The following is a 19,260-nucleotide window of genomic DNA, read 5'->3' on the forward strand; positions in this document are numbered from 1 at the left end:
GCTATCGATATGCCACTACTATAAGCAAGTGTGTACACACTGTTCGATAGTCAGACTGCCAGCAAAACAGCTGATTGGCTGGCATGCAGTTCTTATTCTCGGTGCGTTTTTAAATTTATATTTTTAGTTTGTAATAAAAAACACCTGTGTAACAATTTGGCTATTCAGATTCATCCAATTGAGCTGAGTAGCCTGTGTGCGTGTGTGAGTGTTAGTAGACACAGCTAAACCAAAAATGTTACTTTCTGTTGTCTCTCATTGCGAAATTTTCAACGCGAGCAACAACAACAAGAACAACAATAGCAACAACAACGAAACCAACTTGAACAGCCGTTAAAACAAAGGCAGTAAAATAAGAAATCAAGCATAAAGTGTGCAGTAAATTGCCAGGCAATCAACTGAAGCATCTAAAACAGTGATAGTTTTGTTCAAGGAATAGCAATTGCTGTACGAATCACAATTGTTAACCTGTTTGAAATCTGCGAATTGTCAACTTGCGTGAACATCTGCGTCCAAAAAAAAGCGACTTAACGAAGTCGACGTAGGCGTCGACGTCGGCGTTGGAGTGGGTAGCTAAAAACAATAAAGAACTGAAACTGAAATAAAAAAAAGCCTAGCAACATACAGTGATGGAAATGCGAGAAGTGCTGAGTCGCGAGGGACGCGAGGCGAAAAATTTGCTCGTCTACCAGTTTTGCGATGAGACAACAACACACAACAACGACACGAGTGGAGGAAGAGGAGCTGGAACTGGAGGCGGCGTCGTCATCGACGGCAGTGTTGTTGTCAATGGCGACTGTAAGTTTTATTTGTTTTTGACACTTTACACGAATTGAAGTTTCACATGTTCTCTGTCCGTTTTTTAGGTTATCCAACGCCCAGTTGCCGCAAGCCGCCTGTGGCGCCACCAAAGTCACCCAACGGCGGCCAACAGACGCCCAAACACTGCCAATCGCCCACAGCCAAGAGCAGCAACAATGCCAGTGGAGTAGCTTCGAATAGTGGACCGCGTGTGCGCAGCGCTTCAACGGGACGCGACAAGAAGTCGGAGTTGCAAGCACGCTACTGGGCACTGCTCTTTGGCAACCTGCAACGTGCTGTCAACGAAATCTATCAGACTGTCGAGTGCTATGAGAACATATCAAGCTGCCAAGAGGCGATACTCGTGCTAGAGAACTATGTGCGTGACTTTAAAGCGCTCAGCGAATGGTTCAAAGTTAGCTGGGACTACGATTCACGGCCACTGCAGCAGCGGCCACAAAGTCTCGCCTGGGAAGTGCGAAAAAGCAATCCAACGCCACGAGTGCGTACCAAAAGCTTGTGTAGTCCCACAGCTTCGGGAAAATCGAGCCCAGCGCTGTTTGCCTGCAACTCGGGCAAAACGTCGCCCTGCTGTGATGGCCATGTGTCTCCCAAAAAGCTGTTGCGTGCCTACGATCAGTTGCCACGCGGTGCCATGCGCGTGAATGTGCGCGAATTGTTTGCGGCGAGTAAGCGAGCGACACAGGGTGGCGGAGGCGGAGGAGCTAACTCCAATTCGGACACTTCGCTGAATGCCAATCCATTGGAGCAAGCGCCAGACTTGAGCGCGTCAGACAAGTCGTATGTGCAGCTAAACACACAATATTCGCAGACCGATCTCGAGGATCCACATCTGACGCTGGCCGATGTGCGCGAGAAGATGCGACGCGAGGCAGCCGAAAAGGAAGCAATTGAAAGAGAGGCAGCTGAGCGAGAAGCAGCTGAACGAGAAGCAGCTGAGCGAGAGGAAGCTGAAAGAGAGGCGGCAGCACCAGCCACTGAGGGTATGAAATTGTCGACATTACAACTTCCTGTTATAGCTACTAAAAAATGTATTCTTTTAGCAGCTCAACAAGTAGAGACGGCAGCTAAAGAGGCAGTGGAGTCGGAGCAAATGCCACAAGCAGATAGCCCAGCAGTTGAGCAAGCACAATCAAAACCAGCAGTTGAATCTGTAGCTATTGTAGAGCCAACGGCTTTGCAGATGACTGTCTGCCGCATGGATGCCATGGAGAATCTTCTGTTGCAAGCGCAGGCCAACAAGGAGCCAACGCCACCGAGCACACTGCTCAAGCCAGTGGCGCCGCTGCCTGAGAATCCGGCAAAGAAAGCGCAGCCACTGAATGCGCTGAGTGGTGCAGCGAATGCAATGCAGAATAGTCCGCTAAAGTACTCCAGTGTACTCAATCGTCCAGCAGCTGCGCGTGGCAGCAATCCAAAGACACAGAGCACACAACAAGTGGCAGCAGCAACGGCGCCAACAACTGCAGCTAAACTGGGCACCACAGCAAAGACAACCACGTTGCCCAAGACGGCAGTTAATGGCTTGCGGCGCAGCAACAACAATAATGTGAATGCCAATGTCAATTCCAATACGAATTTAAAGTCATTTGGGGCACGCACAGCACGCAGCACAGTTTTGTCAGCACCCACAGTGCCGCCGCGTCCCTCTAGCAAAACCGAGTGCTATGGACCGCCCAGCAATGTGGCCAGCAGATTGTCAGCACGTTCGCGCACCATGATCGACATGAATGGCAATTCGGCGCCAGCTTCGGGAGCAGCAGCAGCAGCTCCAAAGCCATTGGCCAAACGCACGCGCAGCACTTTGCTGACCACAACAACAACAGCCGGAACAGTGGGTACAACTGTTGGCAAGCGTGTGAGCTTGCCCAGCGTGCGTTTAAGTTCCCGCGAGGACATTGCCAGCTCCACATCCACGCTAAAGGCGAGTAACGAACAGCTGAGCAGCTCACGCAGCACCATCAAGCTGGACGATCGACATTCCGAGCCAAAGCAGTTGCAATTGCAGCTGCACGATGCCAACGATGGCTGGCTGACAGTAAAGAATCGACGCAGGAGCAGCATGCACTGGGCGAATCGATTCAATCAGCCAACGGGATATGCTAGTCTGCCAACGCTGGCGCTGCTCAACGAACAAAAGGAAGAGAAGGACAAGCAGCAGCGTGAGAAAGCCAAGACGGCGGCCAATGCAAAGCCAACGGTGGCAGGTAAAGCGCCCGCTGCGAAAGGTGCTGCCAATAAGACTGGCAACAAGATTGTGGCGCCGCCAGCACCACGACCAGAGATTAAGAATGCCAAAGCCAAGGTGAATTCATTCCCAGCTCTGCGAGCAGCTACACAGGTTAAGAAGCAAGACAAAACCAGTGAGAAAGACAAAGAAAAAGACAAGGAAAACAAGGATGCAGAAAAAGATAAAGACAAGGAGAAGGAGAATAATGCAGACAAAGCGAAGGAGAAGCTCAAGGAGAAGGAAAAACAGAAACCAGCGACAACAACTGGCTTCTCACGTAGCAGCAGCAATTGTGGCTCCAATGTCAGCAGCGCCTTGAATGGACGCACCTCGATTATCAAGCGACAGAAATCGGATCTCACTGGACTGAAGATGACGTCGCTGCACAAGGAATACATGAGGAGCGAGAAGAATGCGCTGCGCAAGCAGCAGAAGGAGCAAAAGGAGCAGAGCAGCCATGACAATAGTGGATCTTCAGGCAGCACTTGCGAGTGTGAGTATGAAGAAAGGATTAAAGGAAATAGATTGAATCTTAAGATTGATAGTGAATGTTTGCGCTCGTTGAATAGCTTAAAAAATTTAGATTAATAAGTTATAGTGATATAAGGCAGAGAGATGTGTATCCATCGGTTTAATCCTTATATTAACAATGAAAATATGATATCAAATCATACAGCAAGATTCTCTTTAGATATTCCCGATATATTCTGTAATTCCAATACTAATGAAACCTCTTTCATCTCCTTCACTCCACAGCTAATAATGATGACCACAATAAGATCGACATTAAGATCCAGACCAACTGCGAGTTCTCGAAGACAATTGGCGAGTTGTACGAAAGCATTGCGCGCAGCAAGCTGCCGAATGGCTGTGTCAAATCGGGCTCCTCCTTGTTGAGTGCCTGCGATGAAAATGACGAGCAGAGTGCCGAGGATGTGGAGGAAGAACGCAACGAACGCATGCTAGTCGAGGTGCAGGAATCGCTGGAGCGACAGATACGCGAACTGGAGAGCACTGAGATCGATGTGGACACCGAGACGGATGAAACAGACTGCGAAGTGCAGCTGGAAGAGAATGAAGATAGTGCCGAACTGGGACTCGATGATGCGGGTGTCTTTATTACAATGTGCGACGATGAGAATGCCAGTTTGGAGCTGCGCTATCAGGCGCTGCTCTCGGACATGTCGTGGAATGAGCGTGCCGAGGCCTTGGCTACGCTCCAAGCCTATGTTGCACGTCACCCGGGGCGAGCACAGGAGCTTCATCAAAAGCTATCGTCGCCCTCGCGCCGTCGTTCACTGCAGGAGACGCTGAAGAAATATCAGGCGAAGCAGGCGCGTGCCCAACAGAAGCGTGCGCTACTCCAGCAGGAGAAGGCGGCCAAGTTGCAGCAGTTGTTTGTGCGTGTCGAGGACGTGAAGACTGCCAAGAAACAACTGATCGAGGATAAGCGCCAGAAGATGGAGGGACGACTGCAGCGCGCGGCCGAGAATCGAGAGATCTACTTGCGACAGATCATCGAAAAGGCGCACGACGAGGAGAAGAAACTGAAGGAGATTAATTTCATCAAGAACATTGAGGCGCAAAACAAACGTCTCGACTTGCTCGAGTCCTCCAAGGAAACCGAGGGACGTCTCCAAGATCTGGAGCAGGAACGACAGAAGCGCGTCGAGGAGAAGGCAGCCAAAGAAGCCGCAGTGGAGCGTCGTCGTCAGGCGCTAGAAAAGGAGCGTCTGCTCAAGCTGGAGAAGATGAACGAAACGCGGCTAGAGAAAGAGCAGCGCATAGGCAAGATGCAGGAACAAAAGGAACGCCAACGTCAGGCTTTGGCCAGGGAGAAGGCGCGCGATCGCGAGGAGCGTCTGCTGGCATTGCAAGTGCAACAGCAACAGACGGCCGAGGAGTTGCAGCGCAAGATTCAACAGAAGCAGTTAGAATCTGCGCGTCGTCACGAGGAGAACATCGAGCACATTCGTCAGCGGGCGTTGGAGTTGACCATGCCCAGCACCAGGCAGCAAGACGAGGCACGTGGTGAACAGGACGACGAGGAGGAGCTCTTCAATGGCAACGCTACAAGCACTACCAATGAGGATTGTGATCTGTCGTCGACTTTATCGGAGTTGGGTGGCGTCAATGGCAATCGCGAGCATTCACGTAGCTACAAAAAGAAGATGAAGAAGCTCAAACAGCGCATGAGTCAATGGTGGGTCTGAAAAAAGGTTTAAATGCTACATATAGTAATTCTCTCTTTACTCTTTACAGTGCCAGCGAGTATTTGGCCACTTTGGAGGCACTACCTCCGCATTTAAAGCGCGACAGCAGCGTGCCGAAGCTACTGAATCTGGTTGTCAAGGGCGGCGGTGCTCAGGGATTGGATCGCACCTTGGGCAACCTGCTGCGTCTCATACCAAAGGCTCAGACCTGTGACTTTCAAACGTTCCTGCACATGGATGGACTCGGTGTGCTGGCCACTCATGTGATTAGCAAGGGACTAGAGGAGAACACTGAGATCTCAAAGAAGTAAGAGAGAACTTGGATGTTGTTTTAAGACCTTCGCTTAAATGACTTTCCCGTTTTCAGATCCCTCACTCTGGCTGTGCAATTGTATCGCAATGCGTGCTCTGTTTGTCCACAGATTGCTCGTCATGCGCTGCTTGGCAACTCCATTGCCACACTCTTCGATGCCATCTCCAAGAGTTTTCAGGTGAGTCCCATTCGCGATTGCTCCCTCGACGTTGCGCGAACTTAACTTTTTCGCAAGTGTTGCCATAAAAATGTCGCCAATCTGTCGCCTCTTTGTGTTGCCATGGAACGCATCCAAATCGTAATTCCCCAATTGCGTCGCTCGCTTTAAACTTGGCTCGCGCTTTTGGCCATTGCCTTGTGCTTCCTCTGCTCTCCTTCTGCTGCCCTGCGTGTCCTGCCTCTTATCCACTTAACACTTGGCGGCCCTGCTTTGCTCATTCTTTTTATGTGATATACCTATTAAAAGTATGCGAGCCGATTGTAGGGTATTGTATTAAGTTTGAACTTTGAGATTAGGGATATTAGTGTTTTAGGTTCAAACTTTTTTAAATATTTGTTGAAGAAAAAAGAGGAAAACGTTTCAAGATTGATTTTATATTTATTTTAATATTCAATATAAATAATTTTATGAATTCAAAAAATGATATGCTCTGAAATTTTGAAGTATTATTATTATTTGTTGAAAATGAGGTAAGAATATTAGATATTAAAGATAATTCGTTAAAAAGTCATTTTTTTCTAGTTTATTATTTCGTAAATATTTCCTGTAATCGATAGTTATTAATTTAAAAGCCAACAATGAGTATCTGAATTTTACTACTACCTCAACTTACTTATCATTCAATTTCGAATGTTAGGGTATTTAAAAGTCGCATACTCAGTCACTTCTGTGTAAACAGCTATTCTCTTCAACTTGGCAAGTTTTAAAGTTTATTGTTCTCGTATTTTGCTCGCTTGTTTATTTGCCATTTCTTTGACGCTTTTGTTGGTATTCATTTTATTTATTTATTTTTATTTTTTGCCTTCTGCCTTGCTTTTCTTTTGTGTGGCATTTTTATTCGAATTTTATTTACTGGCCGTGGCGTCCTCTTTGACGCTTGGCCTATAAATTCGTCTGTAACTAGCCGCCGCCTCTCTTCCGATTGCCCGTTTTTCAATCCCCACCTCCCTGCTCTGCTCAATGTGTTTGGTATCCACAATTTGTCAGCATTTGGCTGTCAAGTTTTGCGTGTGCTTTTTTATGCTTTTATTTACATTTATGCACATAAATGTTTATTGTATATGTGTTTGCGGCCTGCTGTTAAATCAATCGTTAAAATGCGTAAAAAGCCACTCTTATTTTTATACCCTGTAGTCCAATTTGCAAAATGGGTGCTAATGACTAACAGGTTAGCTTTGTAGCAGGCAGCTTAATTCTGTAATAAGCGTTTAGTTTTAAAGCATGTCACAACATTTGCGTAGCAATCAGCAAAGATCAGCCATTGGTATGTAGAGCAAATACTTTATAGCAGCTAGCTTTTATCGCACAGCAAAGAAAAGCAGCGCAGCGATATAGCTGTAAATTGCATTGTTAGTGTTATCTCTGTTTGGCAAGCGGTTTTAACTGTAGAGAGTGTGTGAGCAATATTACAAGCTCTCTTTTTGCAGGGTATCCTTTGGACGCATATTCTTGTCAACAGCTTTTTCATTGTTCTTCATCGTTATCATTGTTGTTGTTTTTTATTCTATAAAATATATTTTTACTACGGCGTCGGTCGCACTTTCGTCGTTGTTGTTGTTACCTTGGCTCGTGTTTATTGCCGTGCTTTGTCTACATATCCCCTGCCCCCTCTCTCCACTTAATACTCATCGCTTACTTTGGCTGATGGATCAGCGCGCACGCCGCTTGTCATGTAATCAAGAAGAAGAGGAGAAAGAAGCAGAGGCAGCAGAAGGAGAGATAAAGAACGCGTCGCGTAAAAAACATCAATTAACATTTTGATTGATGTGAATGCTCAGCGCATTTGTTGTTCATGTTGTTATTGTTGTTGCTGCTGTTAACTTTTATAATTAATTTGAACACACACGAAAAATGTCGCTTAACGCCGCAAAGCATGCAACAATTGTGCTGCAACTAAAGCAGAAGCAGCAGCAACAACAACAATACCAACAACTCGAAAGTCCATTGACACGTTTTGACTTTTGATTCGTTTTTTGTTTTCTGAGCTTTTTGCTGTTTGCTTTCGTTCACAATTTGTTGCCGTTGTCGTCTCCCTATTTTGCAGTTACCCGAAGAAAAATCACCACAACATCCGGTCGAGTTATCCACGGAGCTAATGCTGGCATGCACCGAGGCGCTATCATCGAGCTATGTCAAGAAAAACACCCACCCTAAAGTCCCGGAACGCCTACCGGACATGATAAAGTGAGTACAACAACAAGAAATTTACTACTACCTACAACAACTACAAGTTTACACTGCACACACATACACAAACTCAAGCAGCATGGAGGGGAAATGTGCTTGAGTTCGAAAACCCAATTCGAATATGCGTGACTCACACTGCAGCGTGTGTGCTAGAGTGAGCCAGCGTTAGTGCTGTGCAGGGGCGTGTCAATATTGTGCGAGTGCGACAACTAGTCTGTACTCGCGTATGTATGTACTGTATGTGCGCAATTGTGTGACGACTGCATGGTGCAGTGACTGTCAAACTGTCAGGCAGCCAAGGCTGTTTACGATGCGGTAGTGGCTGTCAAACTGTGCACTCTTTCTTGTTTGAGCAAGTGCAGCGCCATTGTTGTTGCTCTTCCTATTATTATTATTATTGTTATTGTTGTTTGCTGGGGCGCTTTCAACACTCGCTCGCTAACTTTTCGCCTCTACGTTTTTATGACTGCGCCGTTTTACAGTTGCCGCTGCTGCTGATGCTGCAACTTGAAGGCATTGTTGTTGCTTTAATTTTTGGGGCAACAACTTTAATGTTTTTCTTTAATTTGTGCTCTCGCTTCGTGCTGTAGAAGTTTTGTGTGTATGTATGTGTGAGCGATATTTTGGGCAGTGCAAAAGTTTTAATCGAATTTTTGTTGTTATTACCCAAACAGACAAACACACACACACATATACGAATACAGGCAGAGAAGCCTCCGCAGTCGCCATTTTGTTTATTTTCATACAAATTGAATTTCACATACATTTGTATATTTTGTGTGTACGCGACTGTTGTATGTGTGTGTGTGTGCAAGTTTTTGTGTGTTCTCTTTTCATTGTTACAACTAAAAAAAGAACTTTGTTATTATGCATTTTTCCCAGCTAACGTTTTTGTTATTTTCGTTTTTTTTTTCGACCATTTGCTGGTTTTCTTGTTGTCATTTTAGCTGGCTTTTGTTTTGCTGCGGCACGCTACTGAAAACATTTTGTTTATCCTTTGTGTGCACCGTCCGTCCGCCCGCACTCTGCTTCTTTTACCCCCCTCGTTGCTGCTGCTGCTTCGTCGTTTTTCTAGTTCTTTTTGTTGATCAATTTTCGTTTGTTTATGTTTTCAATTTGCTTACAAAAGCTTTTCGTTTATTTTATTAGCAACCGCCGCCATTGTGTTTTCTCTCTCTCTCTCTCTTCAGCTCTCTGGCGAGTGCGTTGCTATTGTAGTTGTACGTTGTTGTTCTTGTTGCTCGCCTTCTATTTTTTTCACTTTTTAGTGTAGCGCGCTTTTCGGCGCTCAATTCAATTACAAAGCGTTGTGTTTTCTATTCTCTTCTGTCGCTGCTTCTTCTATCTGCTTACCATTTACTGCAAAATCAAATTTCTTTGACTATAATTTCCTCCTCTCCCCCTCTTTGCGCTCAACACAATACGTTGCTCCATTTTGGCGAAAAAAGTGTACAAAAAGCAAAAGAGAAATTCAATTCGCCGCACTTGAATGGGAAGCCAACCCTCCGCTCTCCGCCTTCAGTACCTCCTCCCATTTCATCTATTTTCACGATTTTCTTCTGGTTGCTTCGTAATTCAATTGAAGCATTTAGGAGACCAACTGCTGCTCCTCTAGCCAGCCAATCTACGTGCAGTTTTCCTTTCTTTACTTGCTTTTTTCCAGCTGCATAATTTAATTTTTGTTTACTTTTAATTGCCAAAGAAAGGAGTAAAGGAGGAGTTGGAGGGGGGAAGCAGCGAATGTCCCTTTTCGGGTGTAGAAATGTAACTCAAATTTGATTTCAATTTGTGCAAAGTTTTCTTTCCAATTTTTTGCTGCTTCAATTTACTTTGACTTTGCTTAAACTTTAATAATTAATGCATAAAAATAATTTGGTTTCTCTTTATATGTATGTGTGTGTGTTTGTGTGTGACCCAGTCGCCCACTCTGGGATTTAGCTGCGTCATCAGCATGCTAATCTTCCACCTACTGGATTTGATATTTTGGCCACATTTCTTCGTCCTTTTTGCCAGATTTGTTGTTGGTGTTCTTTGCTGTGCTATTTTTCCAGCTTTTCACATATTCTAACCAGGTTTTTGCGTATTCTATTTTCATGTCAAACGAATTTAGCAAAAATATGACGAGCATCCATTTTCTAAATTTAATTGAATTGAATTCAATGAATGTATTTTTCACTAAATGCAGTCGAGTTTTAAATTCAATATACGAAATAGAAATATTTATTTTTATAACATTTTATATTTTTGATAAATTTATTTCAACTGCATTGAACTGAAATATGCTGAAATATTTGTTGACAGTTTGAAGTTGATGTTTGGAAATTCATATTTTATAAATATGAAAGAGGTTTTCATTTGGCATATTTAAAAAACTGCAAATGGGCAAATTAATACATATTTTTTTGAGTACTAAAATCTATTTTTCTTTTAAAAATGTTGATTTAAAATATATATGGTTATATGGATTTCTTTAAAAATTTCTTGTATCAACAAATTAAAGAATCCTTGAGTGCCTTCTTTGACTTTGAAGTATTCTTGATTTATTGCTTAAAATACACATTGTATTTCTACTCAATTTGAACCTTTTAAATTTATGACCAAGTATTCTCATTCGTATCCTGTTTTAACCTGGCTTAACTTCTCGGTGCCCTCATCAAAGTTTCCCGCCCCCCAATCCTGACAATTATTTACCCTTGAACCGTATCAAATTTGATTTCTCAAATACACTTTCCAGCAGCGTGTGAGTGTGTGAGTGTTGTTAGTGTTCTACCTTTTTTATTACAATGTAATTGATTCATAATTAATCAACATAATCATTAGGCAGATCAACCCCTCGTTCAGTTTTCGCTCCCAACTCCCGCAACTAGCATAAAAAAGCAAATACATTTTAATCATCGTCTGATCATCAATTTCAAGGCGTTGTCTGCCTAAACAAATGCTCAAAAAATAGAGCAGAGGAGAGCGAAAGTAGGTAAAGGCAATCATAACGATGATTTGACACGCGATAAGGCGCACACGAAACAGCAGAGCTTCCTCTTTCTCTTTTTGAGCATCCGCATCCGCATCCGTAACGGCAGCAACAGCAACAGCAGCAGCCACATCCTCCGCCCATAGCAACCCCCTGTAGGACAATCAACCCCCCCTTCCTCTTGCTACTTGCTGTCATAATGAAATATGCATACAGCGAAAAGTGGTAACCAGAAGAGTTGAAGTGAGAAGCGAACTCTGTGATTCTCTGTCTGTATCTGTTTCTGTTGCTGATTCAGTTTCAGCTACAGCTTCTGCTTCAACTTTTGCGCCGCGTGTCCTTTTGTTTGGGTTATCAACAAGAGGACAACACGCTGAGTCGACTCCTGTGAACGTCTCTCTCCTGCTGTTGTGCAGTTAATTTAATTACCCTTTAAGTAACCATATCGAATGGCCATTTGGAGTTGCGCCTGCCTCTGCCTGCCAGTTGGGACCCCATCTCTCTCTCCCCTCATCTGTCCTTTCCCCGGCTCAGTCTCATTGGCAACTTCTCATGCACTTTACAGTTTCGTCCCGTCCTTAACTTTGCCTCAATTACAAGCGGCTCCTAGCAGCAACAGCAACAGCAGCTCAGACCCCATTTGAACCCAGAAACTCAGACTCCAAAACGACGTTCTCTCCACACACACATTCTCGCTCACACACGTGCTGTGGGTTTTATTTTACCATTTGCCAACGTCATGGACATATTAGTGCAACTATTTAGTTGCCACCACACACACACACACACACACACACACACACACACACACGGCCGCTCCCTGACGCTGTCCCTGTTCCTACCCATGCCACCAACGATACCTCACTACCGCAACTGTTACACTGAAAAATTTGGGGGTATACTACAAATATTTTTCAATATGTTGATCAGATAACTTTCATCAATATTATTATTATATAGCTGATGATTTATTTTGTAATGTGTAATGGTAATCTAAAGATCATATTGAAAGAATTTTTTCTCTAAACTCTTCAAATTTTGTTCAGTTTTTTATTTATTTCCATTGTTGATCAAATAACTTGCATCTATATTGTGTTTTAGCTGATGATTTATTTTGTAATATGTAATGTAAATCTAAAGATCATATGGAATGAATTTTCGCTCCAAATTCTGCAAATATTATTCAGTTTTTGTTTTTCATTCATTTCCATTTAATTTTGTAGTTATTTTACAATTCGTTTCAAGTCTTCATTTTAAAACAAATTTTGAGCTTTACTTATTATTATTTTTGCAAATCAACTTTTATTTTGTTCTTTATACATTTTTCTAATAATATTCTTCATTTGATATTTAAGTGCAACCTTTTTAATGAAATTGTTTGATAAATTCGATTAACCTTTGGGTTTGTCCAATATAAATTTTGGATTCGAACTTTACAGATTTTGTTCAGTGTAATCATTGCCCTTCTGCTGCTGCTGCTGCTCCTGCTGCAGTGTTGTCGTCCTGTCGTATTCATTTCAAGCGTTCGCCTTTGTTCGTTTCTGCTTGCTTTCTTGCTAGAATTGTTGTTGCTGCTGTTTGTTGTGCATTTAATATCCGATTTCATTTTTTTGTTGATTATTTTTGACAATGGGCGCAGGCATTGAACACTTCTTAGGCTGATACCCCTCCTCCCTCCCTCTCAATCCACTGCCCCCGTCCCCCAATCGCTATTGTCCTTGTTGGCGGCAGCGAGAAAGTTTTCTATTTGCTTAGTGCGCGATGTGTATTTATTTTTCGTCCTTTTGTTTCCCCTGCCGCTGATGCCGCGACGTCGTTCTAAATCAAAATATTGACTCTTAACGGCGTGTTTATTGATCCTGCCTTCTGTCACAGCCTTTGCAGTCGATAGGCAAGGCCTAAGTTACCCTCTTGTAGCAGTCAGCTTTTGTCCAAGTAATGCTCATATTTCTGCAGTCTTTTACACTGCTGTAGCACTCAGCTTTTGTCCATGCACTGCTCATATTTTGCGGGTCTATTCGTAATGAAATCTCCTCGGTTAAATTGCATCTCCTGCAGAATCTGCATGTTACAATATAATTGAATTCAAATCACGAAACTGTCACAAAACTAATCAGAGTTGTCATCTTTGTAACAGTAGCCGACAGTTAACAACAGCAGTAAGGGCAGCACCCTTCCCTCTTCATTCGTCTCTCTTCCCGACTCCTGTGTACACCCTCAACTCTCAACTGCAGTGCATTCCTCCCCGGGTACGCTTCATCTGTTCATTTTCGACATTCAAACTGTCAAAAAGTCAGCATCAATTACAGTTACAGAGACATCACAGCCCAACACAGAGAATGCGAACACTATACGAGAAATAGATAGAGAGAAAGGGCCAGAGAGAGAGAGAGTTAGAGAGAGAACAGCTCAAAGAAGTTAGCTTCAGATTTGCATCAAAATGCATTTGGACATATATGGACGTAGGTCAGCAAAAACAGCCAAAAGTTGGCAAAATACAAAAGCAAAAAATGGAATCCTGAAAATGCGAGAGTCTACTAAGCAACTCTTACGATCAAAGAGAAGAAGAGTTGTTAAAGATCGTTGAAGTTGTCGATGCTTATTCAAAAGTATTTTTCTCTAATTTAGTTGTTAGGAGAAAAAAAGTATAATTTTTATTAAATTGTCTGAGAAGTACTTTTAATATAATTTATAAGAATAAATTTATATAAAATTATAGTAATCTTATATTATTATAATCTCATATTATTATTTTGTTGTTGTAGTAAGAATATAGACAATACAGCTGAAGCCATAAACACATTTTTCTTTTTTAATATTTTATAAATTTCAATACTAATCATGAAGTATAGAATAGAAAATTAAATGACTAAAGAGCATTTCTACACTTATAGTTGTAGTTGAATCAAATCGAGTTATTAAATATAATATAGTTTCATAGGCAATCAAACTGAAATAATTGTGATATGTATATCAAATTGAAGGCACCCTTAGGAAACATTTGATTAGATTATTATAACATCATTGAAATTGTTTGCTTTATGGCCGCAATATGTGCGGATATTTAAATATGATGTGATGTTTATTTCCCGCTGGAAATGCAACAATCACCCCTCGATGGAAGTGTGCAAGGTTGAACTGAACGGGGAAGGGGATAGGAAAAGGGGTTATATGCAAAAGTCTGACATATGCGCTGACATTTTGCATGCAAAAAGGCGCAGCAGCATTCTCGAATGCTCTCTTGAACCCCTCTTCCTCCTCCTCCTCCTCCGGCTGCCCTTGTCTATCAGTGATGATAGTGCCGCCTGCTTTTCTTCTCCCCCTCCTCCCCTTGAATGTACAGTTGCATGTCAAAAGTTTGATGAGTGCCTGTCCAGCGCCGCATGTCAAAGGTAACGAACGGGCCGAGGTAGCGGGGAAGGGAGTGGAATGGAAGTCGGCTTTTGGGCTATTGAATTACGTAGAGTCCGTGCGGAGTTTCAGATCTTTTGAGTGCAAGCGCTTTGATTTTTGCTTGTTGCCTGTTGTTGTTCACTCAGCTTTATTTTTTTTTCTTCTTTTTATTTTTACCACTCGAGGGAATATTAACCAAAACCAACCAGCGAACCGAACCAACCACCCACCAAGTAGGCCAGGCAGATCTTAGGTGACATATGTAAAATGTGTAAAGTGCAGCCTCAGTGCCAGTTACAGTTAATTTAATGCTCGTCAGGCACTCAGCTGAGGATGAGGATGAGTCGTTGCTCTTCTTGTTGCACCCTCAACAGCAGTCTATGCTGTGCCATTATTCTACCCTGTATTCATAGAGCAGACGTGCGCTGATAACCTATTTGATTCCTTGTTTTGTGTCAATCGGTCTATCCGTCTGTGCTGTACTTTGATTGTAGAGACCGCTTAGACTAAAATCCTTTCGTCCAGCCGTCTGTCCGCTTGTTTTAATGCTCCGATCATTCAGGCTTTAAAGTTAAGATTCGTAATACAATCCTAATTTATAATTCTTAGCTTTAGCATTAGTTATCTGTCCGTCTGCCCGACTGTCCGCTTGTTTCAGGGAGCAAAACTTTTAGACTATTATTGTTAAGATCTGTAATACAATCCTAATTATTAATTCTTAGCTTTAGCATTAGTTATCTGTCCGTCTGCCCGTCTGTCCGCTTGTTTCAGGGAGCAAAACTTTTAGACTATTATTGTTAAGATCTGTAATACAATCCTAATTATTAATTCTTAGCTTTAGCATTAGTTATCTGTCCGTTTGCTCGTCTGTCCGCTTGTTTCAAGGAACAGATCATTCCGACTATTTATAATGCAATCCTATTTAATAATTCTTAGCTTTTTCATCAATAGAAAGTGCAGTTTTAGCTAAAGGTTGCATTATTCATAATAAACAGTTATTAAAAATTACATCTAAAGCAGTCTAGGGTATCTCGCAGTCATTCATTCTCCGCCCTGTTGTTCTGTGTCAGCATATCCAAACAAGCACATTATCTATGAAGAGTTTTAGTGCGCGACCAGCGAGCGAGCGCATCAGTCAATCAAACGGCAATTGTGAGGGCTTAGCACAGTGGTTATCTTCAGTATTCGCCCAAGGGCGGACTTAGCAACCCCGTCTCTTCACTCCTTGCTTTGTTCTGTGCAGTCAACCCCTGTTCTGCTGGTGCAAATTAACACGCTAAGCACTTGAATGCGCCAAATGTGGCGTGAGTAATGCCCTCAAGTGGCCGACAGATGGCGCACATTACAAGCCACTAATCCAATGCGCCTAAAAATGTGGATGTGTAGTGTTCCTCCTCGCCCACAAAAAAAAAAATGCTGTTAAAATTTATGACAAAAACTAAAAATCTTTGCATTGTAATCCATCTTGGAGGTCTCGTAAGTTCCAGTCCATAATCTTTTGCCTCCATCAATGCTTATGGCCATCGAATGCTATCCCTCCCCCTCCGCACGTTGGGCGCCATTTATGATTGCCAACTTAACATAAATTCTAATTTGATTTTGCCACTAAAGTGCCATAAGAACGCCATTTGACCATAGCATTGAGTTCGCTACCATTTTCCCCATTCTCTTTTATAGAGTCATACTCGTATGACTCTGAAATGTTCCTCTCCTCTCCTCGCTCCTCGCTGCTACTTTTTCTCTTCTGCCACACAGCAGTTGCTTTGCGGACTGAGCCAGCCTTACGTTGGGCATAATTTTTTACGATGCTCGGCGACATATTCGCCATTTTCCACTTTCCACTTTTCACAAAAGCCAAATCACAGGCGCCCATTTCAGCGCTCAAACCATCATTTCTAGCTCCCTTACTGTCCTCCCCAGCTAGCACGTCTATTTGTGCTCTTTCTGTGTGAAAGGGTATGTCAACTTTGTTGTGTACTTTACTGCAGCAAGGTAGAGAACTTAAAATGTGCTACTAATTGTATTAAAGCATTCAGTTTTAAAAAGGGATTTTAACTTTCATATCTTAAAATAGTAATTCTATAAAAAAGAATTATTTTGTTTGATTCATAATTAGATTTCAGTTATTGATATTCATATTAATTTTTATTAAAATATGGTATTCTCTAGAGAATCTAATTTATTGAAAAATCTTTTTTGCTATTTATAATAATTCTCATTGAAATGTTCTGTAAGAATCACATTATTCCACAACAGAAAACAGAATATATAAAAGTTCCATTCACCTGGGAAAACCTTTTCTCAGACTCCAGTTAACACTATTTTTAAATAGTAATTTATCTATAATATTTAGCAGCAATATGTTTTCTGGTTCTTATATTATAACAGTTCTCATATATATGGTATTTTAACAGTTCTTTGTTGCTCAATTGTAGTATATTTGATTGTTCGCCTTGCTCTATCTTTTTTTCCGACCTGTTTTAATGCTGTTTTCGCCATGATTCCTTATGTGTAGCTATGGTTGTGGTTGCTACTGTTGTTGTAGTTGTTGTTGCTTTATATTATTATATGCACTTTTCTTTTACAAAATGGCGGCAAACGTCGCCAACGATGTGGTGATCCTGAGCTGCTGTTGTTGTTGTTGTTGTGGTTGCCGTTATGTTTGCGGTTATTTGGCGCCATGTTTTTGCTGCCTCGCCTCGTTTGAGTTTTACGAGCGGCTTTACTTTTCGCAGCTATTTGGCGCTGGCTTTTTAACGGCCCCATTGCCGTCATCCTCATCAACAACATCATCATCATCAGCAGCAGCAGAAGCAGTAGCAACAACTTCATTATTATCATCAGCATTATTGCGGCCCCACGTGTGTTGTCCATTTGGTGACGTTGATTTCTCGCTGTTGTCGTGCGGTAGGCAGAACTCCGTTTTGTCACCCCCACCAACATCACCTCGCATCTCCTCCCTTCCTCTCTGCGCCTGTACAGCTGTGTCTCCTTTCGACGTCTGCTGCTTGCTGCTTCTTCCCCTCCTTTGTCTGCAACTTGGCCGTACTTTTGCTTTAGCCAAGTGACATTTCCCATATGGCAAAATCCGCTGCTGAAATTTTATTTTCAACGCTGCTGCTTCTGCTGCTGCTCGGTAATTGAAGACGCACTGCAGCCCCTCTTCTCTCCTCTCGTCTTCCCTTTATTTCTCCCGACATCTCTGCTGCCAACTGTCTGTCAAAATATATATGGTAAAAACGTTTACCCCGTTCAGTTTTTCCTTGAGGCAAATGGAAAACGCTTTGGGTGGCGTTTCTTACTAAGAAAACAAGCGTCCAGACTTTAGTTGAACCCCAAAAAAAAGAAAAAAATATTAAGATCTCCCTGGAACTCTTTTTACGTTCTACGTTCTAGACTGACGTCGACGTCGTCGTCGTCGTCGTCGATGACATGTTGATGTCGAGTCTGAGACGCTGCTGATGCTGATGAATTTTCATTGAAAAGCGCTCGACAGCGATTTGTTGTGTGTTGTCTGTTGTGTGTGTGTGTGTGTGATTGCCACATCCGTATTTTTTATTTTCTTTTAATTTTTATTTTATTTTGTTTACTTGTTTTAGTTTTTTCGGCCTACCGCATATAGTATTATGATGATGATGATCGCATGTGTGACAGCACAACATGCTGAGCTCACATTTCATTTGCATTTTTTTCGCGCACGGATTTCGCTTGAAATTGAGCAATGTGATTTTTAGCAGCTACTTGACTAGAAGTTCTCCCTTGCCCTCCATCCCCTATCCCCTTTGCACTTCTTCCCCTGTTATCCACACTTTAATGCGAATTTAATAGCTGGCAACACAAACAGAAAGCGAAGCATTGCTCATTTACGGCAAATGTCTTAATTTATTCATAAATTTTTTGTTCGTTGTACATGTTTATTAGACTGTGTGTGTGTTGAGGGTAAGGGCGGAAAATTGAAAAACCAGTCAACCCCTCAGACGAAGCTGAAACTGAAGCGAACGAAAGAGAGTCATGTGCATGTGCCTCAGCAATTTCCATGTTTTGATTTATGAATGATAATGCGCTGTGACATCCGCCTGCCGAAGAGAAGCAGAAGCAGTCATTCATTCACTCATCCATTCACTCATTCATTGCGCAGTTTTTAGGCATATGTCCGCATTGCGTTTAATTTGCATTAATGGGCGTGGTAATGGCCACCACATTCATGTCCTTGGCCTCTTCCTCCTCCTGCTCCTGCCAATGTCTTTTTACAGATTTCCTTTTTTTTTCGTTTTTTTCTGTAGCGTTTAATGAGGCGCAGCGCTTTAAAATATTAAGTGAGGGGTGGCAATTGAGAGGCAACTGTCGCAAATTTATTTGCATTTCACTTCCAACGTTACAGGGCGAGCAAGGGGGGTAGGGGGCGTGGCGTTCGGCAATAAGTCAATAACAAATAATTGTCATATAAATAACCCTTCATTAATATATCAACTCTTCAGCATATGCGTATTTAGGGGCTTAACCCCTAATCTCCATGCTAAGTCAAAGGGGTTGTGTTGGTGTGTGTGTGTGTGTGTGTGCTTGGATGGGGTTGACATTTCAATAAATTATAAAGTAATCAGAATTTGATGCGCTATTAAGTCATATTGACCGAAACGGGGAGCTTTAGTTTTTCACTTTACGGGATTATTATTCATACATATAGAAGTCCATTTTCGCGTAATCTTAATGTAAAGTTAATCTTCACAGTTAATATAATAATTCCTGCAAAATAATTGTTTTGATATAAATAATTTGCTGAATTTAAAAGTAAATAATCTTTTTACCATGCCTAGCAAGTATAAACATTTTAAAGTCATTTTGATTTATATTGTTTCTAAATATTTTCAAAAGAAATTCATTCGATAGGGAATTTTCTTAAAGATGCAACGATTA

General features: G+C 42.3%; 1 protein-coding gene across 2 annotated transcripts in view; it reads left to right on the plus strand.

Moving 5' to 3' along the window:
* Positions 1 to 70: 70 nt before the first annotated feature.
* Positions 71 to 19,260, plus strand: part of LOC117565537 (S phase cyclin A-associated protein in the endoplasmic reticulum) — a 34,290-nt gene continuing 15,100 nt past the window's right edge. Inside the window, exons 1-7 of one of the 2 annotated variants that reach the window (XM_034244681.2) lie at positions 71 to 798; positions 867 to 1,805; positions 1,866 to 3,545; positions 3,809 to 5,255; positions 5,315 to 5,572; positions 5,633 to 5,756; positions 7,843 to 7,982. In XM_034244681.2, coding sequence (XP_034100572.1) covers positions 630 to 798; positions 867 to 1,805; positions 1,866 to 3,545; positions 3,809 to 5,255; positions 5,315 to 5,572; positions 5,633 to 5,756; positions 7,843 to 7,982 — 4,757 coding nt within the window. In that variant the 5' untranslated portion in view covers positions 71 to 629. The remainder of the gene's footprint in view (positions 799 to 866; positions 1,806 to 1,865; positions 3,546 to 3,808; positions 5,256 to 5,314; positions 5,573 to 5,632; positions 5,757 to 7,842; positions 7,983 to 19,260) is intronic. The other variant, XM_034244682.2, reaches the window with a different exon arrangement.

Source organism: Drosophila albomicans, chromosome 2L, assembly GCF_009650485.2.
Source record: "Drosophila albomicans strain 15112-1751.03 chromosome 2L, ASM965048v2, whole genome shotgun sequence".
Lineage (NCBI taxonomy): Eukaryota > Metazoa > Arthropoda > Insecta > Diptera > Drosophilidae > Drosophila > Drosophila albomicans.